Genomic DNA, 24,747 nt, shown 5'->3' with positions numbered 1-24,747 from the left:
TAGGCTGAAATGAGAAATCTAATCTTTCCAATTATGACAACTGTTTTTGAAGTATCACACTCTTTTTTTCCCATTTCCTCCCTAATTTTTCAGGGCTCCTGCTTTGCGGGCTCAGCCAGTCCCTGGGCACTGACCCGCCATGTAGCCGTGAGGGGAGTCCGCCCTTCCCTGGGCCTCGGTGTCCTGGTTAGGGAAACGGGGGCGGACCTCAGGGCTCTGAGGGGGTCCCGCCTTCCTGCCCAGGGGGGCAGCATCAGGCGAAGTAGGCATAGAAGAAGATGTTGACGCACATGAGGAGGATGGCGTTGAAGCCACAGACACGGGCCCAGAAAGCATATTTCTGGGATGTTTGGCTGTCACCTGGAGCGGGTGGGAGAAGGAGAGGGACAGATGAGGGCCACAGGGCCATACCGGGCACCCGTCCCTCCAGCCCCCCTCAGAGTGGGGTGAGAGGGAGTGCCTGGGGTCACACATGTACCTGTTTTGGCTCCTGGAGGCAGGGCCCGAGCCAGAGTCCACCAGGTAAGGTTCTCAATCTGCAGGGAACATGAGGGATGGGGGTGTGGCAGGACAGGGGTGGACCAGACGGGGCCAGGGGTCCGTGATGGAAAGAAAGCAGCTGAGCTCAAAAAGGGACAGAGGCCAGGGCCAGAGCCAGTTAGGGGTCAAGAGCTAGAAAATTCTTGAGTCAGAGAGGGTCGGGGTCAGAATGAGACCAGAGTCAGAAGTTGTTAAGGGTCAGGGGTCAGGGGCCAGGGCAAGCTCACCCGAACACCTGCGGGGGGTGGCGTCAGCAGGCTCCCGGCCACCACCACAGCGCCGCTGAGCACAAAGAGGGCGACGGCAAAGTGCAGGTAGTGGATGCTGCCCAGGACGGCGGGCCGCGTGTCCGGGTCGCCGCAGGGCGGGGCTGGGTGCAGGAATTCCAGGACCAACCTCGTGGCGCCCACCGCCAGCCCGGCCATCAGGCCCCAGAAGGCCCCCTGGGGAGGAGGAGGCAGGGCAGCTGGGGCCGTGGGAGGAAGGCCCAGGTTCCCCCAGCGCACACACGGGTGCAGGGAAGATGCAACCGAGCTGCAGCTCATCCACGGGAGAGGACAGAGCCCACCCCACGTCCCGTCCCGCCCCAGCTCACCTCACCACCCACCCACCTGCTCGTTGGCACGCCGCCAGAAGATGCCCAGAACAAACACTGCGGTCACCGGCGGGGCCAGGGAGCTGGTCACCGACTGCATGTAGATGAAGAGCTGCCCACTGTTGGAGCCCTGCAGGACGGGGATCCAGGCCACGCTCACGCCTATGAGCACCACGATGACCAGCCTGCGGGCGGGCAGCAGGCACACTTGTCCCCCGAGACCCTGCCTCAACCCTCCCCCACCTCCCCCCGATCACTAAGACTTGCTCTCCCTCTGTCCCCTGCTGCCCCAGCTCCAGCCTCCTCCCTGGCCCCTGGTCCACTCCTCGGGGGACATGGCCAGTCCTGCCCCACTCCAAACCCTTCCCTGGCTCCCTGCGCCTACAGGAGCCCACTCGGCCTGTCTGCTCCTCCTCGCCCCTGGGGTCTCTGTTGAGTCAGCCCTCAGAGAGGCCCCCAATAGCCCCCCCAGGGTCTCCGCTTGTCTTCAAGGAACCCAGCCTCTACATGCATTTGGGCATTTACTTCTATTTGGGTGTTTCCTTGCTTACTGTCTGTCTCCCCGCCCAGCCGGAGGCATCAGGAGGGAGGAGCCTCGTCTCTGAGTTCCCTGCTCATCCCCTGCACACAGCAGGTGCTCAATAAACGCTTGGTGGCTGCATGAATGACCCGCTGCCCTCACACTCGGGCCAGACTGGCCTCCTGGCGGTTCTTCTAACACTGGTGGCCTCCGCAGGGGCTGTGACCTCTAACTGCACATCTGTACCCCCTACAGCCCTTGGCTGTTGACGCGCATCCATCACAGCGCGACCTCCATCCTCAGTCAAGGTTGGGAGCCAGGCAGTCTGGGTTTGGGTTAGGACCGGACTCAGCTGTGAAGCTGAGACCTCTGACCAGCCTTCCCCTCCCCCTCTGCGTGGACTTCTCCTCTCAGCTCCTGTCTGCCCGCCACTAGGCGCGGGCCCCTCCACGGCAGGGACACGCTTCCCTCCTTCATTGGACAAACCGCTCATGAGGAGCCCACCTGAGAGTAGGGCTCTGCGCTCCTGAGCAGATGTGGTGACACGCGGGTCCTAGTCCCTGCCCAGCACCCAGAGTCAAGCAAAGAAAACAGATGAGCCTGTCACCCAGCACTCAGGGCTGGGCTAAGGGGGCCCAGAGGAAGCATCAATGCAGGCGGTCTTCCAGGAGGTGGGGTCCCTGGAGCCTTGAACATGTGTAGGATCCAGCTAAGGGGACAGAGCTGGGGTGAAGTGTCCCATCTGCTCCTTCCTGGCTGAGTGCCCCTCACCCCTGTGTCCTGGGTCAGTTGGGCGCCCCTCACCCCCGAGGTGGGCAGTGGGTGAGACCTCCTGGAACCCCGGACAGGACTGCAGGGGCGACAGAGGCCGTGTGTACAGCTGGGGTGGGTCCTCCTTCCTGGTCGCCCACCCTCCTGCCTCCCATTCTTCCCTTCCAGGCCTGAGGGAGAGGGTGGAGGAAGGAGGTGCCACCTTGATTAAGGCTAATTAACCCTTAGCCTCGCAGGCAGGCAGGCGCTGCCCTCTTCAAAGGCACAGCCGGGCTCCATTAACACTCGTCCTACCCCACCCTCCCCACACAGGCTCCCACTGCCCAAGACCAGACTCGGCATCTCTGCTCAGGAGCTGGGCCTCTCCAGCCCGGCCTGGCGGGGGGCCCTGGCCTTCTGACCGCCCTCTATGGCTTCCTCTCCTGACTCAGCCACCACCAGGCTCCAGGGGCCCCCAAACCTAGAGGCTGTTCCTTCTGCTTGGAATGCCTTTCTCTAACTCCTCCCCCAGCAAACCTCCCTCATCTTTCAAGGCCCAGCTCAAGGCCCTCCTCCTCCAGGTAGCCTTCCTGACCTCCCTGCATGCACGCACGCACACACACACACAAACACAGACACACTGCTGTCAGGATGACCCTCCATCGCTCCTGAGCTGCAGCCGTGGTGCAGGGGAGCCCCTCAAGGGCCAGGCTCTGAGATCTCTCTGGATCCCCTATATTGCCCAGCTTGACACAGGTCACCAGGGAGGCCTCTGGCACTATTCGTGGATTGAATAATAGAAAAGGTAGACAGAAGGAGGGGCTAGCAGGGGACGGAAATGAAGGAGCAGAAGGACTGAGGAGTGGGGCCTGGGGCCGGCAAAGATCAGCGCCCCAGACACGAGGTCATCACTGTCCCCAGGCCTGTGATGGCTACTCTGGCACCCCCCAAACTGATGAGATTGTTGGGGTCACTGGCAAGCCCCTGCCTGCCTCTGTGCCATGACGGTCTCCTCCCCAGGCTTCTGGGCGCGCACCGCTGCCCCTCTCTCTGAAGGTCCTGTACCTCCTTGGATCAAGGCTCCAGAGACCCAAGACCCCACACACCCTAAGAAACAGCTTGAACGGTGTTGTTTTAGGCAGGAGGAGGCTGGAGGCATTGGGGGTCGTCCTGGTACTTCAAGAGGGAGGGATGGTAAGGCTGAACCCTGGCCTGACGCCCAGCATTGGGCCCTTTCCACTCCACTGAACTGGCAGCTGAGAGAACAGGGACCCAGAAAGGGCAAGCCACCTGCCCTGCATCACACAGCCTCTGCCCACAGGGAGGCTGGCAGGGTGGGGGGGGTGGGGAGGGGGCTTGACTGGGTGGAAGAGGTGGGAAGGAGCTGGCATAGAGGGGAGGCCAATTGTGGACTTTGGTTTCGGGCGGAGCAGGGGAGAAGCCTGCTTCTGGGGAGGCCGGGAAGTAGCAGGCAGGGGACATGGGAGCTACCAGGCAGGCTGAGGCGACCAGTGTCCCAGGCCAGAGGGCCAAGGCGCACACTGAGCAGCTCCGGGGACGCTGGAGCATGGAGGGCCTGAGGAAGGAGTCTGTCCGGCAGGGGCAGGCTCCCTAGGCCACACAGCCCCTGAGGAGGGCGGGGGAACCGCCCGCTGGGGATGTGTTGACGCGGAAGCGTCCCGCGAGGCGAGGGAGAGGCTCCCTGTTTTGGAGGCTGTGAGCCTGCCGATGAGCTCATGCTCGCCTGCCGTCCGGCGTGTCCCAACAGGGCCTTTCTGACAGAAGCCCGGCTGTTTTGCATCGCTGGGACAACCGCCTGGAGCTCTGGGGGAGACCACACCCTGAGGACGGGCACCACGGGTCCCGTGGTGGCGCACTGGTGGCCAAGCTGTGCACCAGAGGGCTGGGCCCCTGGACCAGCAGAGTGGGGGCCGCGTGGTTCGGAGGGAGACAGGAGGGAGACAGGAGGGGTGGGACCGGGAGAGGGCCCATGCGCACACTCGGAGACACCAACCCCTCATCATCCACTGCTGGGTCCATCCCTGAAGGACTCCCGGGTACGCGGCAGAGCGCAGGGACCGAGGGCAGGGCCATGGGGAGGAGCATCAGGGAGACAAGCTGGACCTATGGGCCACATGAGCTGTGGGAGGAATTGGCAATAGTCTCCCCTGTGGGCGGCTTAGAGGGGAGAGGGGCTCATTCCTTGGTTGGGGCTATTGGGGAGGGCTGCATGGAGGAAGGGACATGGGCAGAGTCTAGAAAGATCAAGGTGAGCCCTTGAGGTCACAAGGAGGGGACAAGCAGGGCTAGGAGGAAATGGACATGAAGCTCAGTGAGGCTAGGGGCACGGGGGCTGGAGGGACAGCTGTGGCCTGAGTGTGGCCACTCCTGAGGACAGGCTCCAGGCCCTGTCTGGGGCAGCTGGGAACCATCAGGAGGGCTAGGAGCTCAGATCTGGGGCAGCACAGATCTCTGGGATGGTTGGGGGAGGGGGTTCTCCCCGGCAGAGATGCAGCTCAGAGTGAGAGAAGCATCCAAGGTGAGGGTGTGACGGTGAAGGGGTGGCCAGGAGAGCGATGGGGGAGGTGGGATGGACAGGATGCTCTGGCCTCTTCTCTCCTCTCCTTCCCAGCATCCTCCTTTCTCCAACTGGCAAACTCCTCCTCCTTCCTCAAAGCCCACCTCCGGTGGGGCCTCACGGCTGTCCATGTGCCTGGGGAAGCCTACCTCCCAGCCCTCCCCAGGGCCCCGCACCCCCCACCCCCCCCCGCCCCCCCGTACCGTCCCACCAGCAGCAGCTCCCGCTCGCTGGCCCGGGGCCGCAGCCGCCTCCAGATGTCCATGGTGAAGAGGGTGCTGCTGCTGTTGAAGATGGAGGTCAGCGACGACATGAGCGCGGCCATCATCACAGCGACCATCAGCCCCCGCAGACCTGGGGTCAGGGAGGGGCCACTGAGACCCTGCCTGGGCCCTGCCCAGGCCCCGTGAGCCCCTCCTGCCCGCGGCTCTGTCTGAGGCCCCACCCCCAGCATCAGCCATTCACAAGTCCCTGAGGGCCAGCAGGGAGGGCCGAGGGGTGTTGGAGGTGGTGGAGAAAGACCCCGACCCTGGAGGAGAGGCTGAGGACACACCAGGAGACTTCTCAATGTGCTGCTTGAGCCCGCGGCTTGCTGCCACAACGATCACAGCTGTGGCTGCTCCTACTGTCGGGCTATTATCAGACCTCGCTTCTGCAGAGCCCCGAGTTGACACAGCGCTTTCACAGCCATGACCCCAACTGAGGGAGGGATTATTAACCCGGTCGACAGGTGAGGGAGTGGAAGCTCAGAGAGAGGAGGCCAGTGGCAGAGGGGCCCACAGCAGGCCAGAGGCAGGACTCTGAGGTGTCGGGGGGAGTGCGGAAGCCCTGGAGGGCCCTCGGCATGGAGGTCACACCTTGGACAGGGCAGTGGCCCAGGGTCTGTGGTTTCCCCTCACTTCTGTGCATGGCAGGCCTCAACAGGCACAGGGGATCCCCTTCCTCTTTAGTTCTGTGGAAGACAAGATGCGGCTTCCCAGCAGGGAGAGAAAAAGCTGCCCCGTGACTAGCTGAAGACGAGTGAGGGGTCCCCATAGAGGTGGGCGAGGCACTGCTGTCTAACACCTCCCAGGAGTCGTGGGCTCGAGAGGCACTGAGGGTGGGGAGGACCCAGGGCTGTGTGGCTTCAGGCTGGTCACCTCCCCTCTCTGGACCTTGGTCTGAGTCTGTCTCCGAGGCCTCTTGCGCTTTTTCTTCAAGAATCTAAGCACCTCCTTCACCTCTGCAGATTCCCTGCCTGTCTGTCCTCCACCCCCTGCCCTAGAACAAGCCTGACCCAGGCCCGCCTGCCCTGAGGGCTCAGCCTTACAGGTGCTGATTATTGCCTGGCCTGGTTGCCTGGCCCTGGTCCTGCATCAGACCTGCTGTGTGACCTCCGGGCATGCCATGCCCTCTCTGTTCACTCATCAGGCTAACTGGGATGGGGCCCAAAGGAAAGTGAGTCCAATCGTGGCTTTCTCCAAAACAGTTCTCCACCCTTCTTCTTGCCCAGGGAGGTGGATTAACTTGGGGCTTACTCTCCACCCACTTCTCAGACAGGGAGCTCAAGGCCTAGAAAGGGGCTGTGGCCCAACAACGGCTGGGTGCCAGCCCTGGGGGGCTTAGTGAGCCCCCTAGAACAGAAGGGGAGGGTGAGGCCCAAAGGTGGGACCCACAAGGTAGCCGAGCCTTGCGCCAGGCCATTCCCTGTCTTATTATGTTTAATCCCAGCAACCACGCCGACGGGCGGGTAGGCATCATTATCCCCAATTTACAAATGAGGACACGGAAGCTCTGGGCAGGGAAGTGACATGCCCCAAATCTCCACCAGAGAATGCCAGGGCTGAGATATGATCCCAGGTCTGTGCACTAAGGGGTGGAAAGGAGGAGCAGCCAGAGGGAGGAAGGCAGACACTCAAGGGTCTGAGAATCAGAGCTGAAACTCTTGAGCTGCAAAGGGCCTCAGAAAGCTGTCTCCCCTTCTTGCTTAGGTGGGACCTCCCACACCCCTCGTCATGTCGCCTGGCTTGACTGGGAACTCACCACCCCATATCAGACTGGCGGGGCTGCTGCTGCCACAAGAAATGTGGAAAAGGACAGAACCTGCCCCTTAGTTCTACTCGTCGGCCTGCCGTCTCTCCGGGGAGGCAGAGGGTGCAGACCCCATGGGGGCTTGAGCTCCTGGTCCTGCAGAGTAAGCAGTGGGCTCGGGCCAGACAGACTGGGGTTTGTGTCTCAGCCACTCTGTAGTCCAAGTCACTTTCCCCTCCCTGTGCCTCAGTTTCCCCCTCTGTAAAATGGAGCTAATGACTCTACCACATAGCCTTAAATGAGAAGCAGTTTGTAAAAGGGTCTGGCACCCAGCAGGCCTGAGAGAAGAGAAACTGTTGACCTTCCTCGAGAGATGGCCCAGCACAGGCTAAGAGGACAAGCTCCGGAGGCAGATTATCCGGGTTCAGACCCCACCTTTGCAGCTCACTTGCCACGTGACCTTGGCCAGGTCAGTTTAACCTCTCTGGGTCTCAGTTTCCCCGTCTGTAAAATGGGGGTGATGATAACAGCACTTCAGCTTTTTGAAAAGCGGATGCAAGTTAACCACGTGTGCAGCCTTTGGAACAGTGGCGGGCCCACGGTGGGTGCTAGGGGAGTGTTTCCATTATCTTCACCTTCCTCTCTTCCCCGTGAGCAGAACATCCTACCTGGAGGTCACAGAGTCTGGATCCAGAGTGGCCTCCCAGGCCCCAGGGCCCTCGCCCTCCTTGGGCCCACCCGAGGTTCCACCCCACACCCACCCGGACCCACCCAGGCAGCTCACCTACGGGCATCAGTTCCATGACCAGCTTGGGGTAGGCAATGTTGGAGCAGCCAATCTCGGCCCCGCAGGCCCGCAGGCACTCAGACGGCACCACACAGCCCACGTCATCTGCGTGAGAGGGATGCCCAGAGTCCCACACCGGCCACACAGCGCCCCTCCTGGAGATGTGAGCACCTCCAGTGGGCAGGACCTGGCTGAGGGGGGAGCCTGGCCTGTACCTGCTCTGTCACCATCTCTGACCAGCTGCTGCTGGTCCTCAGTTTCCCAGTCTGGGTCACAAGGAAGGGGCTGGCCTCTGAGAACTATTCTGGCCTCTAACCAGAATAGTTAACTCAGTCTGACTCTTTTCTTGCCTGCTGTCCTCCACCAAAATGCCTTCTCCCTGTCCCCATGCCTTCCAGCCAGGCCTGTGTGAGCAGTCCACCGTTCAGCCCCTCTGGGGCACTAGTCTCCCTCCCCGCCTCCTGCCCCCAGCCCCACAGGGGGAGGTGGAGGCTAGAGAGGGGAGACTTCTCTCACCCCTGGGTCCAGAGCTTTAGGCCAAGGGCATTTCCCCTGCCGCCCCAGCCCAGCTGTCTCCAACAGCTTCCTAGGGCTCAAAACACAAGGGGAGCCAGACCAGCCCCTGCCCAGGACTCTCTAGTCCTCCCCCGCTCAGCAGTCCACAGGATTCTCCACCATCCGCACTCCTGGCTCCTCGGCGCCTGTCTCCTTCCCTGCTCCCTCTCACCACCGCCAGCCGCTGGGCCTTCCTGCCCATTCTCCACAGCAGCCTCCCTCCCTGTGAGGCCTTTGCTCTCCCAGTAGGACTGGCTCAGAAGTCCCCTCCTCCACCTGAAATAAACCCGCCCCACTCCCCCCGCCCCCCTCGCCCACATCACTTTCCTCCCTTGGACCACGGGAAGCCCCCCTTGGTGCCTTGGCCCGGGCTCTGATGGGCCCGGGCTCTGATGGGGTTCCGGGGGTGCTGCCTAGACTGCCTCACCCACCCACCCACGCAGGCGGTCGGGGGTGCGTCCCTGCCTGGCTCTCCAGCACAGTATAGACAGCGGACAGAGTCAGCCCCGTGTTCGCTTGTTCCTCCACCAGATACTTCCTAAACACCTTTGCCCCAGACCCCTGGATTTTCAGCAGGGGCCTGCAGAGCGGAGCATGATGGCGATTACGGGGAAAGTTCAGAAACAGAAGCCCCCACCAGCTCCCAGGGGCCTGTTTGGGCGGTAAAGTTTCCACATGGGCATCAACGTTTCTGTGACTCGGTCCTCCCTGTGCAGACCAGGCACTCCTGCGTGACGCACTGTCCCCTCCAAATGCTCCTTCTGAAAGGTCCCTCGTTAGATGCCCGACCCCCCCGGGGGTCTCAGATCCCTTCCTCTAGGCCAGCGGGGCTGGAGCAGCATACCCCCACACGACCCTATCCCCCTCTCGAGTCCAGCCCCTCTTGAGCTCCAGGCTTCCAGAACACCTGCTCCCTGTCACCCCCCCAGGCACCTCCAACCAGACTCATCCCCTCCCCCGCTTGTCCCAGTGATGCCCCCCTCCTCCCTCCTCCCTCTTCCCTCCCCCACGGCCGCCAGCCCCCCAGTCCCGGCTTCTCCTCCCATTGCCTGCGGCTTCACTCAGCTCCAGCCTCCATCGCCTCTCCACAGCCTGGGCGCTGGCTCCCCTGCTCCTCCATCCTCTCCAGCTGGTCAAAATCACAGCTGTGCTCACACCACTGACGTCTCAGGAACCCCTCCTACCCTCAGCCCTGGAGCCCAGGGCTTCCTGGAAAAAGTCCTTTCCACGGCATTAGGGGCCCTTGACAACCGGTCCCAGGTCCTCCCCCCTGGCACCCGTGCGCCGGCCACCGTGACCCGCTTGTACTTTCTCACACGCCCAGCACCTGCACGCCTCCAGGCCTTTGCAGACGCTGCATCCCTACCTTTGTTTACCTCCTGCTTCACGGCCACTGCAAAGGGCTTGTCCTCTGAGGCCTTCCTGGACTCTCTCCCGCCCCCCAACCAGGGCAGAGCAGCTTCTTCCCAAGGGTTCCTATGCACACGGGTTGAATCACAATTGTTTGTTGCATATACTTTACCTCCCCCACCAGACTGGGAGCTCCCTAAGGGCAGACACTGGGCTTGAATCATCTCCCAGGCCCAGGTCTCACTCTGTTCAGGGCTGGGCCCAGAGATGTTCTGTGAACAGTTGTGAATGAATGAGTGAGTGAGCAAGTGAATGGCTGAGAGGAAGGAAGAAAGGCACAGGAGGAGAGGAGGAGAGGGAGAAAGGATCCCAGAAAGAGCCATGAAGGAGTTCAGGCACTGTTTGATCTAGCCTCCCTGCCCTATCATCTCCACCCCCACCAGTTGTGCAGATGAAAGAACTCAGGACCAGAAAGGATGTAACTTGCCTGAGACACACAGTCAGACCCAGGGCAGAGCCCGGGATCCCATAGCAGGAATCTGGGGCTACTGGGGTCCAGCAGTCAGAGGGTAGGTGATGGGCCCCTCTTGACAGGTTCGGGGCCTTGACAGGCCAGCTCTGGCACTTGCAGGACCCAACCCTCCTGGGAGGGACAGGAGAGGAGTCACAGCCACATAATGGCTCAGAAAGCCCGAGTCAGGAGATTCTGGCCGAGTTTATTCAGCCCATTCCAGGCTCCAGGCATGGGACACTGCCCCGGGCACCACTGGCTCACCTGGGCTAGTGCTGAACAGCAGAAAAGAACAACCTCTCCTTTATGATAGCAGCAGAGGCGTCGCTGCTTAAACAAAGTCCCCTGAATGTGCCAACTCGGGAGTGAGAAGCCCCAGGCCAGCAAGGGCTAGGGAACGGGGTGGGGGGCTCTGGGTTTGCCGGAGCACCAGCTTCCCTGGGCCTGGGACCCCCCACCGCGGGCTCCACGTCCGCATCAGCACCCCACCCAGGCAGGTCCCATGCCAGAAGCCTGGGGATGCCCTCTCCTTGCCCCCAACATCCTCTCTCCCTGCGGCCAATGGCAAGTCCAACCACTAGGCTTAGTGATCGGGGGAATCACCGCTCCTGCTGCGCCGCCCTGTCCCCTCTAGCCCACCCTCCTGCAAGCAGCAAAGGGAACTCCTCAAACCACCAGTCTGCCCCCATTCCTCCTAATCGCCCTTCTGGGGCTCCCTACCCCTGCGGGAGGGGTCACGCGACTCAAACGGTGCCACTCACAGCCCTTCACCCACTTGGCCCCCCTCATCCTGCCCATTGCACCCAAACCTCTGGGCCTCTGTGTTTGCTGTTCCCTCTCCCTGGAATACCCTTCCCTCCTCCATAAGCCCCGGGAACTCATACTCATTCCTCTCAACTCTGTGGATGTCTGGGCTCCCGAGGATCAGGGCAACCTCCTCCACAGCACCCATACCCCTCTGCCCTGTGTCCGTCCTGCCTCCCCACAGACTGTGACCATGGGGGCCCAGGGAGGAACCAGGCCCCAGCAGAGCCCAGCACGAGCCAATGCAAGACAGGCTCTGCCGGAGTTTGTTGACTGACTGAATGACCCTTTCCCAAGCTGGCCACTGGATACACCACCCCGAGAAGTAATCAAGGTGATCCCCACTCCCCAGCCAGGCCTGGCTTATCCCTGGGAACCCGTCCAGACGTCAGTGTCACAGTGGTGAGCGGGGGAAAGCACGCAGACCCGGGTTCGAGTCTGGCTTACTGTGGATCCTGGGTGATTGTTCTCTGTGCTGTTTCCTCCTCTGTAAAACCCTCCTGGGGACATCCAGCCGCCAGACACTCGACTTCAACCTCAACTGCACACCTTACACCAAAATTAATTCAAAATAGATCACAGATTTAAATGTAAAACTATCAAACTTTCAGGGAAAAAAATAGGAGGACATCTTTGGGACCCGGGGCAAGATGAGAGGTTTTAGTCTTGAGTCAAAAGCGTGACCCGTAAAAGGAAAACCTGACACTTTAGAGTTCAGCAAAATCAGCAGCTTTCGCTTTGTGTGAGACATCTGTGAAAGGATAAAAAGAAAAGCTACAGAAATAAATTCAGTAAAGTTGCAGGATACAAAATCTATACACGAAAATCAGTGGCGTTTCTATACACTAACAACGAGCTATGAGAAAAAGAAAGTAAGAAAAAAATCCCATTTACCATTGCATCAAAAAGAATAAAATACTTAGGAATAAATTTAACCGAGGAGGTGAAAGACCTGTACACTGAAAACTAGAAGATATTGATGAAAGAAACTGAAGAAGACACAAATAAATGGAAAAATATTCATGCTCACGGATTGAAATAATTCATATTGTTAAAATGTCAGTACTACCCAAAGCGATCTACAGATTCAATGAAATCCAGATTCAATGGTATTTTTCATAGAAACAGAAAAAACAATCCTAAAATATTTGTATGGACTCATAAAAGATCCTGAGTAGCCAAAGCAATCTTGAGAAAGAAGAAGAAAGCTGGAGGAATCACACTTCCTGATATCAAACTACATTACAAAGCTATGTAATCAGAACAGCATGGTACTGGCACAAAAACAGACACACAGATCAATGGAACAGAATAGAGAGCCCAGAAACAAATCCACACATATTCAGTCAATTAATTTACGACAAAGGAGCCAAGAATATACAATGGAGAAAGGATAGGCTCTTCAATAAATGGTGCTGGGAAAACTGGATAGCCACATGCAGAAGAATGAAACTGGGTGCCTGTCTCACACCATACACAGAAATTAACTCAAAATGGATTAAAGACTTGAACACAAGACCTGAAATCATAAAACTCCTAGAAGAAAACATAGGTGGTAAGCTCCTTGACATCGGTCTTGGTGATGATTTTTTTGGATTTGACACCAAAAACAAAGGCAACAAAAGCAAAAAGCAACCAGTGGGACTACATCAAACTAAAAAGCTTCTGCACAGGGGCTGGCCCCGTGGCCGAGTGGTTAAAGTCTGGTGCGCTCCACTTTGGCGGCCCAGGTTCTCGGGTTCAGATCCTGGGCACGGACTACTCCACTCATCAGCCATGCGATGGAGGCAAGCCACGTACAAAGTAGAGGAGGACTGGCACGAATGTAAGCTCATGGTGAATCTTCCTCACCAAAAAAAAAAGTTCTGCACAGCAAAGGAAACCATCAACAAAATGAAAAGGCAACCTACGGATTGGGAAAAAAATATTTGCAAACCAACTATCCGATAAAGGGCTATTATACAAAATATATAAAGAATTCATATAACTCAATAGCAAAAAATCCCCAAACGATCTGATTTAAAAATGGGCAAAGGAACTGGATAGATATTTTTCCAAAGAAGACATACAGTGGCCAACAGGCATGTGAAAAAATGCTCAACATCACTAATCATCAGGGAAATGCAAATCAAAAGCACAGTGAGACATCACCTCACACCTGTCAGAATGGCCATCATCAAAAGGACAAGAGACAACACGTGTTGGCGAGGACGTGGAAAGAAGGGAATACCTGTGTACTGATGGTGAGAATGTAAATTGGTGTAGCCACTACGGAAAATAGTATAGCAATTCCTCAAAAAATTATAAATACAACTACCACGTGATGATCCAGCAACCCCACAACTAGGTTACACATATTAAGGAAATGAAATCACTAACTCAGAGAGGTATCTACACCCCCACGTTCACTGCAGCATTATTCACAATAGCCAAGATACAGAAACAACCTAAGTGTCAATCAACAGATGAATGGATAAAGAAGATGTGAGATAAATCTATATAACGGAATATTACTCAGTCATGAGAAAGAAAGATCCTGCCATTTGCAACAACATGGGTGGAACTTGAGGGTATTATGCTAAGAGAAACCAGTCAGACAGAGAAAGACAAATACTATATGATATCACTTATATGCAGAATCCAGAAATGCTGAACTCATAGAAGCAGAGACTATAATGGTGACTGTCAGGGGCTTGCGGGTGCGGGAAAAGAGGAGATGTCAAAGGGTACAACTCCCAGCTATAAGATGAATAAGTTCTGGGGATCCAATGTACAGCATAGTCATTACAGTTAATAGCATTGTATTATATACTTGAAAAAAAAAAAAAGAAAAGCTACAGACCAGGAGAAAATATTTGCAGACCACATACCTGAAGAACACCTTGTAGTAGAACGTATAAAGAGCTCTCAAAAGTCAACAGGAAACACCAGGCAATCCTATCAGAAAATGGGCAAAACCCACCAACAGACATTTCTCTGAAGAGCACACACAGACAGCAAAGAAGCACATGAACGAGTGTTCAGTGTCACAGTCATCAGGAAAATGCAAACTAACGCCACAGTCAAGAGACTATCACCGCCTATCAGCACAGCTAAAATAAAACAGCAGCGGCAAGAGAACACGCAGGCAGGGATGGGGAGAAGCTGGATCACTCACACATTGTTGGGGGAATGTAACAGATACATAATGTAATATGCACAAGTATATGTATATGAATTAATTTGTGTAATTTGTCCATGAATATTCATAGCAGTGTTATTCATAATAGCCCAAAACTGGAAACAACCCAAATGTCCTTCAACAGGTGAAAGGGTTAAACAAACTACGGGCCACCCATACCATGGAATACCAGTCAGCAACAGAAAGGAGCAAGCCACTGATACACACCCACCGGATGAATTGCCAGAGATGGAGAGCAGGTTAGTGGTTCCAGGGGTTAGGGATGGAGGTGTGGGTGTGCTGCAAGGAGGGAGATCTTGGTGGTGAGGGAGGAGTGCTGCATTTTGATTGTGATGGTGGGGACACAGATCTACACATGTGATAAGGTTGCATACATCTACACACACACACAGGAGCACATGTACACGGGTGAATCTGTGCACGCTCCGGACGGCGCCAAGCTCTTGTTCTGGCCACAGTATTCCTGTCCTACAGCTATGCAAGATGACACCATTGGGGGAAACTGGGTGCAGGCAACCCTTTCTGTTGGTGTTTTTAAACAAATTCCTGTGAATCCATAACTACGGGCAGGTAACTGCAGAGGTTGGAGGGCCAGAGGCCTGTCAGGCCTGAGAGCCAGGACTCCGGGCATGAGCCCAGGGCCTCTGCGCAGTGGTGAGGACAAAAGGGGAAGCTGAGGCCCAGAGGCTTCAGGACCCCTGGGCAGCGCTCACCCACTGGACCGCCTGGGTGGGGAGGATGCAGGCAGGTGTGCATGGACCCGGGGGCAGCTGGGGGCACCTGTGGGACTGCTCAGGGAGGGGCAGGCGCCTGGTCTCCGGGGCCACTAAGTTCAGACACAGTGTGACACCCCTGGGGCCAGGGTGGAGGGCAGGACTTGAGGCTTGAGGGGTCTGTGATGGGGACCAGAGGGGTGCTGGGGCCAGGAGAGGGAGTCACTGCTCAGGGCAGTGGACCCAAGTGGGAAGGCCTGACAGCAGATGCATGGTGGTGAGGGTCCTGGGGTGGCGGGGTTCACTGCCCAGACCTGGAGATGTCACCAGCCGGCCCTCAGCAGCACAGAGCTGTGTCCTCAGAGCCCCAATCCCAGCCTGAGCACAGAGCAGCCCCATCCAGGGCAGGTGTGGGGGCTGGGAGGGAAGGGCTGGGCCACTGCCTGGCTGACTGGCTGCGGCACGCGACGGGGTGGGGGCTGTTTGTCCCGCCAGCTTTAATGGGCTTTGCTTTCCCCGCCCTGGCAGCCTGCTTTCAGATGTGGTCCCCACACCCCCCCATAACTGGGGTCCCAAGCCTCAGGGACGCCAGGCAGAGAGCTGGGCCTGACCCCAGCCCACAGCAGCCCTCTCTGGCCCTCCCCGCGCCCGGGTCCAGGTGGGGGGCTCATCATGCAGGACCAGCCCTGGGTGGGCATGTGGGGGAACCCTCCCAGCAGGGAGCGGGGCCTGGGACTAAGAACTGGGTACCTGTTCTGTCCACACCAGGCTCTGTGAAGGCTCCTGAGGTTGGGTCAGACCGTGCCCTACCCCTGCCTTGGGGGCTCCCAGTCCAGTACCCCAACTCTACTTCCACAACTGGACAGCTGGGCATTTGTAGGGACTTTCTGTGCCACCAGGGAACTGGCACAGGTAGGGTTGGACCAGGGTTACCAACAGGCAATGCGAGCAGAGAGGGGTGCTAAGGCTGTTAACTTGCTGTGTGGCCTCAGGATGAGCACTGTCCCTCTCTGGGCTGCAATGTTGCAGAAGCTCTTGGACTTTGGTCATTGAGCTTTTCAGAATTTGGCTGTGTCCGTCGCGGCGGGAGGTGAATCAGCTTCCGGCCCCGCCCCCAAGGCCGCACGTGACCGCAGGTGGCGGCGGCGGCGGCGGCGGCGGCGGCGGCGGCGGCGGCGGGGGCAGGGTGGGCGGGGCGGCACTTAGTCACCGGTCCGCCGCCTGTGCGCCCGCTCTCCGGCGCGGCTCCTCTCGCCGGCTCCGCGCCGCCCGCTCGCCCGCCCGCCCGGTAAGGAGTCCCGGCCCGCGTCCCCGGACCCCGGGCCGCCGGGGCGCCGGCGCCCGCCCGCCGCACTTCCCCGAGCCTCCTCCAGGCAGGCCCCTCGGGTTGCCGCTCGGGCGCCCGGGGATTTTAAGACCCCCTCCCTTCCCGGAAGCCCTCGGGTGCGGGGCGCCGCTGAGCAGAGCCAGGGGCCGTCCGGGTTCCGTCTCCTGCTCCCACTCTTGGAGACTTCTGTGGAGTTCCCTGCCCGCCATAGTTCCCCCCAGAAGTTGCCTGGACTTCAGGCAGCTCCAGAAATCCCCTGGGATTGGCCCCTTGGCAGACACACCCGGCCCTGGGCTGCGCCCCGCCCGGTCTCTGGCACTGCGGCCCCCCCGCCCGGCCCCTCCCCGGGCCCTGCTGCACTCTGGCCTGACCCTGCCTTCTCCCCTCTCCCGCAGGCTCCGTATGGGCAGAGCAGCAGAGGCGGCTGGGAGGCCCGGAGCGCGCTGTGCCCCGGCCGGCGGAGTCAGGATCCGACCTTGCCGCGCGTCCCGTCGCCCGCCCAGCCGGCAGAAGCGCCCCGGCAGGTGGCACCATGGCCTTCTCCCAGGTGCAGTGTCTGGACGACAGCCACGTCAACTGGCGCTCCAGCGAGTCCAAGCCCGAGTTCTTCTACAGCGAGGAGCAGCGGCTGGCGCTGGAGGCCCTGGTGGCGCGCGGCCCCGAGGCCTTCTACGAGGTGCTGAAGCGGGAGAACATCCGAGACTTCCTCTCGGAGCTGGAGCTCAAGCGCATCCTGGAGGCCATCGAGGTGTACGACCCGGGTTCTGAGGACCCTCGGGACACGGGCCGCCCCCGGGAGCCCGAGGACGACGGCGTCGGGGACGCCGAGGAGGCCAGCGGGGCAGGTGGGGTCCCCACCGAGGCTGAGCCACTGCCCTCGCTGGAGTACTGGCCCCAGAAGTCGGACCGCTCCATCCCGCAGCTGGACCTGGGCTGGCCGGACACCGTCGCCTACCGTGGCGTGACCCGGGCCAGCGTCTACATGCAGCCCCCCATCGACGGGCAGGCCCACATCAAAGAGGTGGTGCGCAAGATGATCACCCAGGCGCAGAAGGTGAGCCGGCCGGTGGGCGGGAGTCCCCGGCCCCCAGCGTCTCTCCCGCCTCCGGGCGCGCCCCCTCAGAGCCCAGCGCGGCCTCTTGGCCGCCTCCGTGACGGTCTCCCCTCTTGTCTTCATGGGGCTCCTCAGCGTCTCTGCGGAAGGACAGGGTGCCCAGGTGCTCCAGCGGGTGATGGTGGGCTGCCGCGTCTCAGAGGCCCTTTGTGCACTGTTTGGGGGCGTTTGTGATTTCCCCAGATGTGCGAGCAGGTTCCCCGGAGGAAGGTGCTGCGTGGGGGTGGGGTGGGGGGAGTGGTGGCTTTCTCTCCCTTACATCCCTCGGGACGGCTCTGACTCACCCCGGAGAGGCAACAGGCGCTCACACACACCGCCAGCTCTCTGGTGGTGCTTTTGCTGGGTGGTGGAGACAGGCTGGGGTGGGGGAGTTGGCATGGAGACTGAGAAGTAGTCTGAGTCCGTGGGAGGCTGGCCCGGAGGTCTGAGTTCAAGTGTGTGTTTCTTGGCCGTGCTGGGCCACTGAGAGCGAGCCCCTCACTCTCTCTGGGCCCCTTCCTGAGCTTTGCCATGGCAGAACCTTTCCAGGCTGGGACGTGCGGGTGGAGACCGTGTGGTCCTCAGGGGCGGGAGCGGGGTGATTGCAGCCAAGCCTTGTCCACCGGGTGGAATTTTGCCACTATAAGGGGCCTCCAGCGTTGTCTGGACCTTCCCTTCCCCACCCCTGCCGAGCTGTGCAGTGTCCCCCGTGTGGGTGACCATTCTCGGCTCACACACCGACACAGTCTGAGGAGGGGTGCTTGCCACTTGCAGACAGCCAGGCCATTGCTGGCCAGCCATGGCCACGAGCCAGTGCCTCTTGCTGCTGAGCAGAAGTGCCTTTGCTTGGTTTCAAAGCACATCCTGACATGATTGATAAAGCCTGCCCAGTGAGCTGTGTTGGGAAGGATTCTGAAGCCAGGTCTGGGCTCAGCAGAGACCTATGTCTGTCCTGGCCTTGGGTTGTGGGGCTGAGGTATTTCTAGCAGGGTTTAATCCCTTTAGTGTTCCAGGCCCAGAGCGGGGCAGCAAATCACACAAGACCCGAACGCCGGCTTTGGGACCCTCGTGGCTGACAGACAGGGCCTGGGGGAGCTCAGGGGCAAAGACAGAGAAGTGGGTCAGGAGCTGATGAGGTGGCCACAGCTTGAGTTTCCAGAAAGGTGGAATCCCTGCCCCCGAGGGGTGGCCGAGTCAGATGCCTGAGTCAGGGAGCCTGGCTCCGGCCTGATCCCAGGCAGCTCTGGGGCTTCGGCTTTTGGTCTGTGAAATGGAGGTGGGGGATGAAGCCACATCTCGGGCTGTGGTGAGGATGGAGTCTGGTGACGGGCATGAGGAAGAGCTGGAGGAAGAGGAGGGGAAGCGGGGGAGGACGAGGCCCGCGTAGTTTTCAGGCTGAATAACCTGCCCCACACCTGCCGTGGGGTAGCAGGGTGCTGCGGACGTGGGTCCTGACGTCAAGCCGTGGAACCCAGTCCCCTGGAGGGCCTGTTGGGACCCCATTACCCTGCCTCCACTCCCTTTTTAAAAGCTGGGAAGCTGAGGCCCTGGGTCGGGGGGGCTGGACCTACTGTGCCAGGGTCCCCCTCCCCCCCCCCCCGTGCCTCTCCTGAGGAGGGAGGAGGGAGACTCAGGTCCCAGCGTGGCATGGGAACAGCAGGAGAGTCTCATGTCCCCCAGACAGAAAGACCGGCAGCCTGGTCCAGTGAGGGGTCCAGAGAGGGGCACCGGGGCCAGGCTGGGCCCCAGGGCATCCACCCCACGTGTCTATGGCCAGGGCTGAGACCCAGCCACCCCAGCAGTCCCATGGGGCCCCCATAACTTCATCTGCTCCCCACAAAAGCCCCACAAGGTCACAGCATCACTGGTCTAAGGGGACATAGCCAGGAAGAAGTCCCTTTCAGGTTTGAGCCCCGTCTGTGTGGCACCAGATGGTGCCTTGGTGCCTTTGTGCAGCCCCCCGATAGGGAGGCATTGCCCCCCTGCTTTCCTCCCACTCAGAAGGGGGCTCGCTGCTGAGCCTGTCCGCCCACTCTCAGTGGCGGGAGCCTCCCTCACAGGCCCAGCGGGAGGGGCCTCAGGCGGTGGAGGCCGAGCGTCTCATCTTCCAGACGGGGACACTGAGGCACGGAGGGGCAGAGGGATGGTTCACACCCCATGGCACTGTGGTAAGCCCAGCCCCTGCTGCCCAACCCGCGTTCCTGTCACATCCACCCCAGACCTGTGGCCAGAACGCCGTGTGCCTGGGCCGGCTGCGGTAACAACGGCTGCTGCTGACGGCCACGCACCGCCCACGTGTCGGTCACGATGGAGCGCGTATGCGGCGGCCGTCCCAGAGGATTCGTACCAAACGGCCCAGCTGTGGAGTAGGGGTGTGTAAGTGCACTCCGTGATGTTCGCACAACCACACAGTCGCCTGACGATGCATTTCTCAGACCATGGCCCAGTGCTGAGCGACACCTGACCTACTGAGTGTGAGGCCCTTCACGGTCTCAGGTGGCCTTATCTGCCCCACTTTTCAGATGCAGAAACTGAGGACCAACTGGTTAGTCCCTGCCAAGGTCACCCAGCTAATTCTTGGTCGGAGGGCTGGGGACCAGGCCAGTCCGAGTTGTCCTTGGACTCTAGGATGGGTCCCCTGCCTGTCCTGCCCTGGCCTTGGCAGGACACAGTGACAGACAGGGCAGGGAGGGGCAGCTCACCCTCCCCCTTCCCTGCTCCAGCTGCTCCCCAGGCTCGCAGGGGCGGGGCAGTGATGCTGACAGATGCTGATGGGGCACCTTGCCTGGTCTGCCAGGAACTCTCCCTACCTTCTCCCTCCCCATGAATCACCTCTTTCCCCCTCGCCCCCGCATCTTCCTCTCACCCCCGTATCAATGAAGAGAGAATGCCCACCCTCGAAGCCCGGGGATGGGGATCTTGCTGGCCGGCTGCCTGGCCCAAACACTGGCCCCCTGCCCACCAGGGCACCTGGGCTGGGGCTGCTGGCGCTGAATCAGGGTGGCCCAGCCCGCCACCTCCTCAGCCTGGCTGTCATCAGCAGGCAGGTAGACCCTGGGGCAGGGAAGTGACACAGCACACACTCAGCCCGCCCCAGCTCTGCCGCCAGGGAGTGGCTGTGTTCCCGTCAGGGCTCCCACCGGGTCCCCCTTTCTCAGAAGACTAGAATGGAACCAATGGGCCACAGTACCAGGAGTGCTGGGGTCAGGTCCCTGCTCTGCCTCCATCGCTGTGTGACCCAGCACAAGCCCAGCTCGTCTCTCAGCCCCAGTCATCCCACCTGTAAAACAGGTACAGGCATTGAAGACTGTTGAGGCTCCCCTCAGCTCTGACGCCCTGCTGCCCTGTGATTCTAGACCCCTCTGGGACAGAGACTGAGGGTCTGACTCCACTGGCTGTGTGCCCCTGAGCGGGCAGCTGGTGCTCTCTGAGCCGGTTTCCGGCCCCAGTGGTCTCCAGCGCTCCAAGATGGAAGGTCGTCTGCCTGCCCCTCCCCCAGCCCCCAGGAGCCAGTGATTTCTCTGGGAGAAACCTGCCGTGGGGTTCCAGCTGCATACCAGAGGCCTGTAGCATCACGCCTGGGAGGGCCGAGCCCCGGCCTTGCTTGGCTGCAGCCTCTGAGGGAGGGGCGAGGCTGGGCTGGGGAGGGACTGCCTCAGCAGTCTACCTCGGGGTCTCCTGCCCTGCCGATGACAGGCCAGAGCAGAATACAGATGTTCTAGTAGGTTGTTCTTCCAGGAGATGCTGAACGCCCCACACACACACAGTGGGGGGCAGGATCCCTTCCCAGCCCCAACAGCCCGGGGAGGTCTCAGGGGCGGGGGCGAATCATTGCAGGTGAAGAAAGGGGGAGAATAAGTGGCGAAGGCTGGGCTAGAACCCAGATCTCACGCCGGCCTGGTCAGGGCTTGGGAATAGAGACCCAGAGAAGTCAAGTGTCTTGCCTGGGGCCGCACAGCAGGAAGGGAGTGGAACCGGGTTTCACTAGTTTCACGATGGCTGATCAACCCGTCTCTCCTCTCAGACCCCCGCCTTCACACGCTGCAGTCCTGGCTCCCAGCTTGGCTCCGGGAGAATAAAAGCAGCTTAATGAGGCGGTTATTAAATGCCAGCTGCACACCAGGTGCTGAGCAGGCACTTCACCCACACTGTCAGCCTCTCAGCAGCTCCATCAAGAGGGTGTTGTCTCCACTGTGCCGAAGAGGAAACTGAGGCCTGGTGGGGCTCAGAGATGGCGAATAACTTGCCGAAGCTCACAGAGCTGATAACCGGAGGAGCTGGGCCCAGAACCAGGTCTGCAGGCTCTGGGCCCCCTTTTCCCTAGAGAAGCAGCATCTTGGCTGTTCTTTCTGAGCCCTGCCTCTCATGGGAGCCTTGGAGCCTCCAGCCGGCCCCCAGCTTGACTCAGGACAGTAAAAGGATTTTCACAAAGCTCCGTGTCCCCATCAGGCTCCCAGACGCTGGGCTCGCCGGCAGGGGACAGAACTCTGACCACACCAGGACTGAAGAGAGCAGGGCCATGGGAGCCAAGACCACTGTGGGTCCCTGCAGACCAGGAGGGAGGGCTTTCACCGTCCCTGAGCTAGACAGTACCAGGACAGCCTCAACGCCTTGAGAGGCCCAAGGGTGGCCCGGGCGGCTGTTCTCAGGGGCACGCTGGAGCCCCGAGGGGCAGCAGCCAGCCTGGCTCGTGCAGTGGGTCTGGGAAGTTGCCTGCTGCCTGCTCCAGCAGTTCCCAGCCTAGTGCCCAGGGCCCTCACCTGCCCGGTGGGGAACCATCTGATAAGAGAATCCCAGGTGTTGGCTCCCGTCTTCTCCAAGGGCTTCCTACCCCCCGGCGTTTGCGTCTTAATTGAGTTTGGGGAGAGTCACGAGCAGCTCTGCCAGGAAGGAGGGCCGGCCCCTCTGGGGCAGGTGCACGCCCGGCTCCCCGTGCACTCACACCGCCAGCACTGCCCTCCCTCCCACGACCCCATGAGGTGGCGCCTGTCGTCACAGGCATGTCACAGATGAGGATACCAAGGCTCAGAGTGGGCCAGGGCCTGCCGAAGGTCACACTGGGGTCTTTGGCCTGGCAGGCCTAGATTGGGCTCCACAGAGCCACAGTTTCCCTGGTTCGGCAGGCTCACTCTGAAGCCAAGCATCCTCCCCCTAGGCCAGCCGAGAGGGCTGGTCTTCTCAGAGGCCCCTGGCTCACCTGTCCAGCTCAGCCACCCCCTTGACGCACGACCTTGGGCCTCAGCTTCTTCATCTGTAAAATGGGGATTAAGGCAGGAATAGTCCTGAGTGCCTACAGGATACTGAGCACCCAGGGGCTGCTCAGCGTGGGACAGAACTGCCCCTCTGCACCGGCCCTGTGTCCGTGTCCTGGTAGGGGCCGGCCTTCGTGGGCTGCACCAGCCTCCTTCATGGGGTCCGAGTGGTCCCTGGGCTCAGTGACCTTCCCAGGTTAAATGCCACATGGGGCTGTGGGAAGACAGTCTTCAGTGTCACGTGGACCCAGGCCTGAGCCCCAGCTCTGCTGTGATCTAGCCACACCACCTCGAGATAGTCACTTCCTCCTCAGTGCCACGGTGATGCCAGCACCTGCCTCAGCGTCACGGTGACACTTAAATGGGACAGGGGATAGGTGAGGGCCTCCACCTGGCATCTGCCATGGGGTTGGCACTCGCTGCATGCCAGCCAGTTCTCTTCCCTCCACCTTCATCCTCACCCCCTCCTGAGAGCCTCTCTCTGGGAGTGGTCTGGAGTGAGAAGTGGTGAGCTCCCCATGCTAGAGGAGTTCAGCAAGGACTTGGTGGAATGCAGCAGAGGACCTGGGCATCAGGTGGCCCGTGGGCCTCAGCCCTGCCCTGGTTTGCTGTCTGACCCTGGGCAAGTCCTTTCCAGGGCAGACTTCCTGGAGGATTAGGATGCTCGATGACCCCACAGCGCCTGTCGCTCTTGGACCCCAGAGAAGCTAAAGGCTTTCGAATTTATGATTCTGAGCTTTTCCAGTTTGAAAATCCGTGGCTTGTGCCATTTACTGATGACTGTGGGGTGGTCTGGTTGGCTGGATCCCACGCCTGCAGGCCTGGACGCTCGGAGAACTCGGGTCCCTCGAGGCCAGTGGGAAGAGGGAGGGGTTTGTCCTCTTGTCTCATGCACAGGGCAAAGCCCTGGTCACCTGACCACCTTGCCCCATGCTCTGCTGGCCCCTTATCTGTGCAGCATTCCTGAGCTGTTGTGGAGGCCGATGTCGACCAGGGGAGGCTGGAGACTCAGGGTAGGGCCCCACGCTGCCGCTGGGCTGACCCCTGCTCAAAGGGCTCTAGGTGTGATGGGTGTGCACTTCTGGAGCCCAGTCCTGCTGCATTTGGTGCTCGGGAGGCCTGAGGCTCCTTTAATTGACCTTAATGAGGCTTCCATCTGAATAGTCCAGAGGGTGGGGAAGGCGTTCCCAGAGCTGATGAAGAGGAGAGGGGAGAGAGCTCAGGGCATCCAATCTGACTCCCCATGTTACAGAGAAGAGAAACTGAGGCTTTGAGTGGGAAGTGCCCTGCCAGAGGCCGCCCAGAGAAGGAGCGGCAGAGCCGGGAGGCCCCAGGGCATTAACCTCTGGGCAGTGCTGATGTTCAGGGTTTGTTTCAGGACCAAGGGTGGGCTCTGGGAGTGGCTGAGTCACAGCTAGAATATACACAGGAACCCCGCAGGAAAGGAGCCCAGGAACCGGAGGCCTCTGCCACCAGCTGACTGTGTGGCCCTGGGATAGTGACTCCCTCTCTGGGAAATGGGAGTGGTCATCACTGCCCCTCCTTGGTCCCTGGAAGAGTGTCAGCAGGCTGGTCCTGGCTTGGGTCAGCATTTGTTACCATATGCACAGACCCCCTCCCCACCCACCTGGAAGGCAGGACCAGGCTGTTACCTCTGCGACAGGCCTTCAGAGCCAGAGGACGGGCAAGCTGGTTTGGAGAGTGCCAGGAGTCAGGGGTGGTGCTGCCCACAGTGTCGCCAGGGGCTCCCAGGAGGCCTCCACAATGCCCAGAGAACCTTCCAGGCCTTTCAGACTGTCTCATTAATCCTGCCAGCACCAAGGGTGGGGAGAGGCATGGGAAACATGGGAACATGGGAAACTGAGGCCCTGCAGCCAGGTCTGCCCCAGCCCTCCTGCTGGAGGAGGAGGTTGGGCCAGGAGGGCAGCTCTTCCTGGCTCTGTCCCTCACCCCCAGGGAGGGAGGGGGCCTGTGCCTCCACCATGGAGGCAGCTGCAGCCCCTGGAGCCCCAGTTTCTCCATCTGTCCAGGGGGGTGGCTGTAACTGTAGTGCAGGTCTGCTGGGGATGAATTCTCTCAGCATTTGTATGTCTGAAAAAGTCCTTATTTCACCTTTGGTTTTGAAAACCTTTTCCCCTGGGTATGGAATTCTAGGTTTTTCCGTTTAGTACCTTAAAGATG

The 24,747-nt window shown here is 59.9% G+C and overlaps 2 protein-coding genes across 3 annotated transcripts in view; one reads left to right on the top strand and one right to left on the bottom strand.

Moving 5' to 3' along the window:
• Positions 1-23: 23 nt before the first annotated feature.
• On the bottom strand, positions 24-9,798 carry LOC131416853 (sodium/mannose cotransporter SLC5A10-like). Its single transcript, XM_058559570.1, has 7 exons — positions 9,712-9,798; positions 7,778-7,885; positions 5,187-5,337; positions 1,152-1,320; positions 768-983; positions 479-536; positions 24-360 (listed from the first exon to the last, which is right to left on the bottom strand). The coding sequence occupies exons 2-7, from the start codon at positions 7,794-7,796 to the stop codon at positions 254-256; spliced, it is 720 nt and encodes a 239-aa protein (XP_058415553.1). The 5' UTR covers positions 7,797-7,885; positions 9,712-9,798; the 3' UTR covers positions 24-253.
• Positions 9,799-16,132: 6,334 nt separating this feature from the next.
• The window catches only part of FAM83G (family with sequence similarity 83 member G), a 26,820-nt gene continuing 18,205 nt past the window's right edge, over positions 16,133-24,747 (top strand). For both annotated transcript variants that reach the window (XR_009222639.1, XM_058559569.1), the window contains exons 1-2: positions 16,133-16,182; positions 16,617-17,275. Coding sequence is in view for 1 of the 2 variants with exons in the window: in XM_058559569.1 (XP_058415552.1) it covers positions 16,754-17,275 (522 nt within the window). In the remaining variant the exon portion in view is untranslated. The remainder of the gene's footprint in view (positions 16,183-16,616; positions 17,276-24,747) is intronic.

The sequence above is a fragment of the Diceros bicornis genome, chromosome 18, assembly GCF_020826845.1.
Source record: "Diceros bicornis minor isolate mBicDic1 chromosome 18, mDicBic1.mat.cur, whole genome shotgun sequence".
Lineage (NCBI taxonomy): Eukaryota > Metazoa > Chordata > Mammalia > Perissodactyla > Rhinocerotidae > Diceros > Diceros bicornis.
Note: the sequence above shows the minus strand (reverse complement) of the source record. Positions and strands in the feature narration are given on the sequence as shown.